The 10934-nt window shown below is 41.1% G+C and overlaps 1 protein-coding gene across 4 annotated transcripts in view; it reads left to right on the top strand.

Annotated features, from left to right (window-relative positions):
• Positions 1–2720: 2720 nt before the first annotated feature.
• The window catches only part of LOC142310594 (uncharacterized), a 200356-nt gene continuing 192142 nt past the window's right edge, over positions 2721–10934 (top strand). For all 4 annotated transcript variants that reach the window (XM_075348136.1, XM_075348127.1, XM_075348121.1 and 1 more), the window contains exon 1: positions 2721–2840. In XM_075348136.1, coding sequence (XP_075204251.1) covers positions 2789–2840 — 52 coding nt within the window. In that variant the 5' untranslated portion in view covers positions 2721–2788. The remainder of the gene's footprint in view (positions 2841–10934) is intronic.

Genomic DNA, 10934 nt, shown 5'->3' with positions numbered 1-10934 from the left:
CAAGTCAAAGTCCTGACCTGAATCCAATCGAGAATCTGTGGAAACAGCTGGAAACTGCTGTTCACAAACTCTCTCCATCCAACCTCACTCAGCTCAAGCTATTTGCAAAGGAAGAATGGGCAAGAATTTCAGTCTCTCAATGTGCAAAACTGATAGACACATATCCCAAGCAACTTGCAGCTGTAATCACAGCAAGAGGTGGCGCTACAAAGTATTAGCTTAAAAGGGACGAATAATATTGCACTTCCCACTTTTCAGTTATTTGTTTTTTTAAAAAAAGTTTAAAATAAGCAATACATTTCATTCAACTTCACAATTGTGTCCCACTTGTTCTTGATTCTTCACCCTAACATTAAAATCTTTATCTTTATGTTTGACGCCTGAAAGGTGGGAAAAGGTTGAAAAATTCAAGGGGGCCGAATATTTTCGCAAGGCACTGTATATAAAGGGGCCAAATTCATTATTGCATTTGTACCCATTTGTCCACTTTTTGGTGTGAGCCTTTTCTTTCTTGCTTGCCTAAAGTTAATCTTTCACTTTGTGCCTATATATATATATATATATATATATATATATATATAACATTTATTTTTTTGCCATTGTGGGGAAGATTTTTTATCCAGATATTTTATCCCGATTCATCATTTGTGACTTTTGCTTAATTCGCAAGGTTTGTTGACATGTACTCTGGTGATTTTAGGCATGCAAGAATTTTTTGCAGTAAAAGGTCTCAAAAGACGGGAACAAAATACCATTTTTCACTTTGTCCATTATCTATTATAATTTATAACCATAATCTTGGTGTGCACTGCATTAAATAATGATGTACAAATGCATCTCAATATATTAGAATATCATCAAAAAGTGAATTTATTTCAGTAATTCAATAAAAAATGGGAAATGCATGTGTTATATAGAGTCATTACAAACAGACTGATCTATTTCAAGTGTTTATTTCGGTTAATGCTGATGATTATGGCTTACAGCCAATGAAAACCCAAGAGTCATTATCTTAGAAAATTAGAATAATTACCACAAAACACCTACAAAGACTTCTTAAGCATTTAAAATGGTCCCATAGTCTGGTTCAGTAGGCTACACAATCATAGGGAAGACTACTGACGTGACAGATGTCCAGAAGACAGTCATTGACACACTCTAGAAGAAGAGTAAGTCACAAAGGATCATTGCTAAAGAAGCTGGCTGTTTACAGAGTGCTGTATCCAAGTTTATTAATAGAACATTGAGTGGAAGGAAAAAAAGGGTATAAAAAGGTGCACAAGCAACTGGGATAACCACAGCCTTGATAGGACTGTTAAGAAAAGGCCATTCAAAAATTTGGGGGTGATTCACAAGGAGTGGACTGCTGCTGGAGTCAGTGCTTCAAGAGCCACCACACACAGACATATCCAGGACGTGGGCTACAACTGTCACATTCCTTGTGTCAAGCCACTCACGACCAATAGACAACACCAGAAGTGTCTTACCTGAGCAAATAAGAAAAAGAACTGGACTGCTGTTCAGTTGTTCAAGGTGTTCTTTTCAGATGAAAATTTTGCATTTCATTTGAAAATCAAGATCCCAGTGTCTGGAAGAAAAGTAGAGAGGCCACAATCCAAGCTGCTTGAGGACCAGTCTGAAGTTTCCACAATCAGTCATGGTTTGGGGAGCCATGTCATCTGCTGGTGTATGTCCACTGTGTGTTATCAAGACCAAAGTTGGCGCAGCTGTCTACTAGTAAATTTTAGAGCACTACATGCTTCCCTCTGCTGTCAAGCATTTTGGAGATGGAAATTCCATTTTCCAGCAGGACTTGGCACCTGTCCACACTGCCAAAATTACCAATACCTGGTTTAATAACCACAGTATCACTCTGCTTGATTGGCCAGCAAACTCACTTGACCTAAACCTCATAAAGAATCTATGGGGTATTGTCAAGAGGAAGATGAGAGACACCAGACCCAACAATTCAGATGAGTTGGAGGCTGTTATCAAAGCAACCCGGGCTTTCATAACACCTTAGGAGTGCCACAGGCTGATCGCCTCCATGCCACGCCGCATTGATGCAGTAATTCATGCAAAAGGACCCCTGACCAAGTGCTGAGTACATTTACTGTACAGACTTTTCAGTAGGCCAACATTTCTGAGTTTAAAATCATTTTTTCCATTGGTCTTATATAATATTCTAATTTTTGACTTTTTGGTTATCAACTGCTGTAAGCCATAATCACCAACAGTAACAGAAATAGACACTTGAAATAGATCACTCTGTAATGACTCTATATAATATTTGTGTTTCATTTTTTGTATTGAATTACTGAAATAAATTAACTTTTTGATGATATTGTAAGTTATTGAGATGCACTTGTAAATGTTACAGATCAGAGAAGTGTTGATAGCTGTTTGTACTAAATGGTTTACATTATATACTATATTCTATTTTACATTTTTTTATTGTCAGATTGAAATAGGACGATCTGCTGGAAATGTAAACTACTACTAAACTATTAAAAAAAATACATAGGCCCCCACATAAGATACATGGTTGAAAGTAAAGATATGGTTAAAATGTGACTTATCTTTCCTGTGGCTAATCAGCCTGTATTCTGCTGCTAAATTTTTCACACCCGCCTTTGTGGTTGATCAAAAAGCTACTTGTGATTGGCTGAAAAGTTTCAGTTACATAAATTAAAAAAAAAGAAGCCGAGAGACCTTTAGGTTTCAGCATTCAGAAATCAACTCTCGTCTCTTGTAAAGGAAGTTCAGTGGCTTTTTTCATTGCCGTAGAATGCAAAAATTCAAGATGACACCAATTTTTTCTATTTCATTTTTGTATTCAGGTAAGCATCAGTATAGTTATATTTTGTATTATAATTCTGAACTATGTTTATGGTAAATTAAGTGCAATATACCGTATATTTATAAGTTTGGTATTAGTAATGTAATTTTTTTTTCTTTGTCGATTCTTATTGATGCTTTGATATGAGTTGTTTATAGTTTTAGTGATCGTATAATTATTCTTCATGGTTCTGGATAGTAGATGTTGCCTGTATCTATATATCTAGTCCTTTTTTATATATATATATATATATATATATATATATATATGTATATATATATATATATATAAATCTGTAAGAAACATTGATGAAGTTGTTTATGTTTTGCCCAGTTTTCTGGTAGAAAACATTTGTAACTTTCACTTTTTACCATTTTTCAAAAGTAGAAAATAAACTGGTCAGGGTTATGTAAGTGGGGCCTTATTCAATAAAGTTCTGATTGATTCATTAAAACTTGCTCCCGAAATTGGCAAAAATTGTTGCACCATTCTTCTAAATGTCTATTCTACGTATGTACCATGGAGGTTTCATATGTGGCTGATATGGGCTCTTTAGGCTATGTGCGCACGTTGCGTACAGTCACTGCAGAAATGTCTGCAGCGATCTGAAGAGCACACGTTTGCTTCTAATCGCTGCAGAAAATGTCCGTAGTGAAAAAAAAAGCCGATTCCATGCGCTCTGACTGCAGCTCCTCCCATAGACAGAGCGGGGGCTGCAGGCAAAGCGCACGGAAGAAGTGATATGTCACTTCTTAGAATGCGCGCTTCGGGCAGCAGCCGAAACGCTGCGCTCTAAGATGCCACGTGCGCACGGCTCCTGCATAATCTTCATAGATTATGCAGGGGACGCAAGACGCATGCAGTTACGCTGCGCTACAAAGCGCAGCGTAACTGCATGTAATTACGCAACGTGCGCACATAGCCTTAGAGAGAAAAAGACGTGGAAGTAGGATCTAATCTGGTTAATCTATAATGTCCAAAGGTGCTGTAGCTTTAGCAAGCAAGGAAATGGAAAATGTACTTAAATCCTAAAATTGACTTAGGGTATCAAGTGTTTTATTGTTAAGCATGACCCTGTTCTGTTTGGAACCTATTCATAATCCAGGGCTGAAAGTCAAAGTGCCTACCACCTAGTCTCCATCAGAGGCACTTAAACACAATGATAGAAACATTCATAGCCGCAAGCAGCTTGCTGCGGTTCCTGTTACGCCCAGGTGCCGGATGCCGTTTTTGGCCTTGCCTCGGGTCATCCAGCTGGCTGCTTCCTTCTCCACGTCAAAGTGTGGAGAGGCAGCATGGGCCGATTTACCCCAGCCAGAGCCTAAGTCCAGTGTTTCGCCTAGTCCTCAGTTCAGGCTACTGAACATGCTCCCACACTTAGTGCGAAAAGATGTGGCCACTCCGGACTGGCTCACAGAGGCCCGCCCCTATGACCTGGCACCTCTCCATTGGTCATCAGACGATGACTGGTGAGGTGTTTGGGGTAGTGCTGCCATTATGTCATCAGTGACGTGGTGGTTCCGGATAGGCTGCTGGTGACATCACTGATAATGTGGCACTCCGCAATTAGGCCCTGGAGGTGCCATTGTGGTTCACCCTGGGTTTGGGGTGGACCTTAGTTAATAAAATAGCTGGAGACAGCATGGAGGTGCGCAGTATGCTGATATGCTTCGAGTACGCACATCTCCATGCATCAAGCCTATTACAGCCATAGGTTTACCGTAGGAGTGGTAGGTAGGGCTAGGCGATCAGTGCCTGTGGCGCCAAGACACCTGCAGCTCAGCACACCTAGGGTCAGCGTGTTCGCTCCTGTCCTACCATCCAGACCTGCTAGTGCTACCCAGTGGAGTCAATCTGGGCTGCGCCTGCTGCTCCGTCTGTCCTGTTGTGTCGCCTATACGCATGGACATCGTACCCCAGGACCTCTGTGGCATTAACAGAGGTGTTCCTGGGCTGGGTTTGTGGACCCTCTGGCGTAAACAGTGATCCTAGTGCTATTTAACTTGGATCAGGCTCCTATTATTTCTGAGCCACCCAGCTCTGTATTCTCTGCCTAACCTTCGGGTTGCCAGCAGCTCCTTTACCATTTGGGAGCACGGTGGACCCTGACTGGCGATTGGGATATACAACACCTTACCCTAATCTGCCAGTCCCCCCGTAACACTAACCTATAATCCTAATAATCCTATTAATAATCCTATTTTTACGGCCTCATTTAGTTGTCAATGGATAATGTACTTGTTATATCCATGGTATCAATGGACAGAACACATAAATACTAAGCATTATAGTTAGTGATGAGCAAGCACTATCATCCTCAAGTGCTTGGTACTCGTTAAGAGCAGTAGGATGCTCGGATGGTCATGACTCGAGTACCCGAAAATATTGGAGATCAATGGGGGACTCAAGCATTTTTCCAGGAAATCTTCTGTAAAAATGTTCCCCATTGACTTCCATTATTCTCGGGTGCTTGAGTCATGCACATCCAAGGATCCAACTGCTCTTAACGAATATTGAGCACCCAAGTTTATGTGGACCAAGAAGTTTCTACAGAATGATGGATAAATGTCTGATTTTGATCCAAGTCAAAGATCAAAAATTACCCATACAAGTTTATGGGTCAGTGAGAAATCATTGCCAATGCACAGTCATCAGTGGGTAACCCATGTTCTCTGTATCTCTAACTTTGTAGCAGATAGGAGAATTTTTGTAATTTATATATATTTTTTCATGTGAGAAATTCAGTGATGAAACACTGATAGTAAAAACTGACACAATACAACTATACAGATGAAAAGTGGATCTAAAATATGCATGAAAATTGGCACTTTTTTGCATGCTAGAATTATCATTGACGTGTGAAAGAGGCATATTTCTTTTTTTTTTATTTTGACTCAATGGATATAATTTGTCAAAATTCCAAATTTGGACAATGAAATATTTAGGTTGCAGGTTCATAAGTGGAGATTTTGGGTGAAGAGACTAACAAGCATAGAGAAATGGCAGCGATTCACAGAGCATCAAGACCTGCTTGAGTCAATAATACCACAAATGTAAACCGGAATCTGTAATGCTTTGTAAAGAAGGGTGGGCCCTCAGAATACTGTACAATGGTGGGTTCAATATACCCCACCCTGACAACATCTAGGAGTTTTGTTTTCAACAATTTACACACCTTTTTTTCGATATTAATAACATATGCAAAATGTAGAAAAAAGACACCACACTGAAAATATTATGCAGCCACAGTATTGCATAGGTCTCTAGAATGATCAGATTGTTGGTCACTACTGTACTTCAGTACAAATGTGAAGTATAGCTAAAGAGTTGCAGTCGAAATTGAGTGGCATGTTAAGCTATACACTCAGTTATTAAAGGGAACCTGTCAGATCCAATATGCACCCAGAACCTCGAGCAGTTCTGGGTGCATATTGCTAATCCCTGCCTAACAGTCACTGTATACACTAGCATAGATAAAAGATCTTTAGAAAAACCTCTGATGCTGCGCATTCATTAGCATGTTATCACGCCCATAGGGGCCTACAAGGGAGTACTAGAGCTGAATAGCCGGGGAAACTAACGCCCAGGGGACTAGTCCCTGCGCTCATTAGCATACGATAAAAGATCTTTAGAAATACTTTTTCTAAAGATCCCTTTATGTATGCTACAGTATACAGGGATGGTTAGACAGTGATTAGCAATATGAACCCAGAACTGCTCCTGGTTCTAGGTGCATATTGGACCTGACAGGTTCCCTTTAATGGTAAATGTTGTCATATTTAGAACTATTACCAGTGCTTGTACCAGAAATTATAATTCTGTGTTTGAAGAACACAAAAAAACAAAAAAATAAATCATTGACAAATGGCATCAGATTGTGGCTCTTTTTCTCATCAGAGGAACTGTTTTTGAGGGACTACTTTTCCTCTATGCAGAACCTGTTTGCACCCATTAAGTTTAACTATAATTAGAGATGAGCAAACCCGGTTCGATACAGTGAGTGCAGCCGAACTTCAAATTAAGATTGGTTTGGGACCCGAACTTGACCTGAACCTCAATGGATGTCACTAATTGGGCAGTTTGGATCTGCTGGCATGCAGCCAGCCATAAACAGAACACTTCCGGGGAAAGGTGGGTGGGATTTTTCCATATATTTTTGGTGCTCACTACATCTAGTCATGCTGTTGTTACCCCCAATGTGAGCCATTCAAACATTACAAGCGCCTGTCACAGCGATGCTCGCGCAAGTGTGTTCATATGTAAAGCAACCGAACTCTGAACCTGAACTCTGTTGTTCTGGTAAAGCGTGTGTATGGTAGGAACACCGATCCTCGGGTTCGCTCATCTCTAATTATAATCTTTGCTTTTTTTATAGTCATTGCACACACAAGATGCAATGTCAAAAATAATTGCTAGGTTATATGTGAATGGTCTCATAAGAAAACACCCGAATGGCGAATGATTGTCCTCTTTGCACCCTGTTGTATTGGGGCTCATTGTGTTACAACTTAATCCTGCAGACAATACATATACCATCCTGAATCTCAGAATGAAACTGCCCATAAAGGTGCTTTCACACTGCATTGTTCCCCATCTTCAGTGGTCCTGTCAGGGCTTATGTCCGAACCCCCCCACAAAACAGGATTTGGATGTATGCGCCGTTAGGCCTTTGACTGTAATGGTACAGACGGAGTCACCGTGTGCTATGTTTTGCACCTGCACCATTTTCGAGCGTATACACCTACTTGAGGTGGACAGCCAGACATAGTCTAACATTCAAGATACTAATAAATTGCAAAGATGTACTGGAGTAACAGATCTATCAGAGTATGCAATTTTATAATCACTTTGAATGCATAAAATGAGTGACGGGAAATTAATATGAAACCCCAAGATAACAAATAAATACCCGTTAACTGTTAGGCTAGTTTCCCACTTGCAATCAAAAATTTCTGGGTAACAGATGGAATGCAATATAGTAATTTTAGGCCACTCCAGGACAATAAACATAGAAAGAGAAAGAGGAGTGTTAAGAGGCCAACCATAATATCAATAAATGTCAAAACCATTGCCTTATGATATCAAAGTGAAATATATTTATTACACATAAATTCAGACAATTGGTAAAATTACATGTAATAGAAAAAAGACATGAAAGCAGGAAAAATGGTCCCAGAAAGACATTCCCAAAAGGGAGGGACACTGCCCAGACAGAAATGTAAATAAAATGGAAAAGCAGCACCCTAACAATAAAGTAAGAGGAACAGTTTCCTCATGGGGTATATATGATTACAACAGAGCTGCTTACCCATTATAGTAAAGTGCAAGGTGCTAGGTCAATATCGGGGCAGTAGTCCAGTCAGGGTGGGAGAAGCCCCAACGCGTTTCGCTGCGTTGCTTCCTCGGGGGGGCGATGTGTACACGTAGTTTCCCACTTGCGTTGAATGCCATCCGTTGCATTGCATTGTGTGACGGATGCAATTGATGTGTTGCATATAGTGGCACAACGGATGCAACGGATCATACAAAACAACAAAATCAGTTTCTTTTTTTTTTTTGTACAGTTTCACCGGCGGCAGACTATTGTGAATGATCAGCTGATTGCTGACAGCAGCCGGTCGCGGGTGATCAGCTGATTGCTGACAGTAGCCGGTTGCCGGGTGATCAGCTGATCGCTCACAGCAGCCGGTCGCCGGGTGATCAGCTGATTGCTCACAACAGCCAGTCGCCGGGTGATCAGCTGATTGCTGACAGCAGCCGGTCGCCGGGTGATCAGCTGATCGCTCACAGCAGCCGGTCGCCGGGTGATCAGCTGATTGCTCACAACAGCCGGTCGCCGGGTGATCAGCTGACTTTGCTGGGACTGTAAAAAGCAGCTTTTTATTACCATGAATTTGCATAAAACCAAGGCAAATCTGCAGCAAAAACTTACCAAAAAAGCCCTGTCTGAACATAGCCTTATTGTCTTCTACCTCTGCGTGAGCATGTTGTGAGATAGGGTTTTGGTTTCCGTTTGTCTATCTCTATTGATTTTATCACATTTCTGTCCTGGCCCTCCTGGGATAGTGCATGCGTGGGGGGGAGGGGGGGTATAAGATCAGGGATGTTCAGGAGCAGGGCTAGTGAGGTGACTCAGACACTCTCACCTTCAGAGGTAACTCTGCTGAGATCAGGGATAGCTAGGATCCCCCTAGTCTGACAGCCAGTCAAGAAGCACCTGTCCCCAGCTTTCTCCATAACACCCATGACAAAAGCATGACTAAGGATTTGTAGTACGAACCACTGTTCTGGCAATGATTGGTTTTGCAAGTTGCAAAGTGTTCACTCTTCTGATAGGAAGTTAGGATTCAAAGCTTGAGATGGCAAACATTTCTATTTGGACTTATTTTGTTACAGGAGTTCTTTGAAAAATGTAATGAATTATAATTAAACAAATAAATAAAAAAGGTATGCTTTGCCTATTGTACTCTGTCAGGACTATGGCAACTGCCATAATTCAAGATGAGAACCTCTTTTGAAAAAGCACCAAGAAATTAACAATGTTAACAACAGTTGATGCATGAGTCAACCAAGAAAACTTCACATATCATGCACACTTCCTTTCAAACTCAGAAGATGTCCAACAGTGACATCAGCTCAGAACTGACAGCAACCAGCTACATCTATCTACTGTACTGAAAAGTTTGGCCAGAATTGGTCTTCATGGAAGAATTGCGGTCAAAAATCCATTCTTTGATATGGAAATAAGGCCACTCGACTCACCAATGTTTAAAAAAACATACAAACTAGGGTGCAGAAAACTGGCAGCAGGCTGTCTAGATTGATGAGTCGCAATTTTAATTATTATTCGGATGTAACAGCAGGTAGTTGTTTGCCTAAAATCTGGAGAGCACTACAATAATGAGTGTCTGGTGGCAACAGTGAAGAATAATGAAGATTTTTTGCAAGCTTGAGGCTCCATTTCAGCTAATAGAGTAAAGCATGCATTACACGTTGCAATTTCGCATACGATATCGTATGCGATTTGCAACACCCCCATCGTATGTGTGGCACGTTCAATTTGTTGAACGTGCCGCACAAACGATTAACCCCCGTCACACGTACTTACCCTTCCATACGACCTCGATGTGGGCGGCGAACGTCCACTTCCTGGAGTGGGAGGGATGTTCGGCGTCACATCGACGTCACGTGGCAGCCGGCCAATAGAAGCGGAGGGGCTGAGCTGAGCGGGACGTAAACATCCCGCCCATCTCCTTCCTTCCGCATTGCTAGCCAGGAGCCGCAGGACGCTGGTAAGATCTGCTCATCGTTCCCGGGGTGTCACACACTGCGATGTGTGCTACCCCGGGTACGATGAACAATCTGACATGCAATTCTAGAGAAAGGTACGATGTGTATGTAATGAACGTTTTACCGTTCAATCGCAATCGAACGTACCTGTCACACACTGCAATGTACCTTACAATGCCAGATGTGCGTCACTTACGACGTGACCCCGCCGACACATTGTAAGATACATTGCAGCATGTAAAGCGGGCTTTAGAGATAGAGATATGGTCAGGACACCCAAAATACAGCCAATGTCATTCAAAGCTGTCTTAAGCAGAAAGAACAATGAGTCGGGGAAGTGATGGTATGATCCCTACAGAGCTCTTATCTCAACATCATCGAGTTTGTGTGCAGCTACTTGAAGAGATAGAAGGATTTGTGCAAGCCGACACAACAAAAGATTTATGATAATCTCTTAAAGATATTTGCAACAACTCCACTGCCGAGTTCCATCAAAAACTGTGTGCAAATGTATTTAGAAGAAATTATGCTCTTTGGAAAGCAAAGGGTCGTCACATCAAATATTGATTTGCTTTGGAATTGTTGTTTTTAAAGCATTCTTGTTTTATAGCATTTTTACCATATCTTTCTAAAACATTTGCACAGTCCTGTAATAATCATATATTTTTTATTCATGCAACTTGTCGCAACGTGTTTTTATCAGTACTGACAAGGCACAGGGTGTGGGCACACTGACAGGGCAGAGATAATATGCACCACAGACTTACTTTTACTTTCCTTACTCTAATTTCTGCAAAGGTTTTGT

The sequence above is a fragment of the Anomaloglossus baeobatrachus genome, chromosome 1, assembly GCF_048569485.1.
Source record: "Anomaloglossus baeobatrachus isolate aAnoBae1 chromosome 1, aAnoBae1.hap1, whole genome shotgun sequence".
NCBI lineage: Eukaryota > Metazoa > Chordata > Amphibia > Anura > Aromobatidae > Anomaloglossus > Anomaloglossus baeobatrachus.
This window is presented reverse-complemented; position numbering and strand designations above follow the sequence as displayed.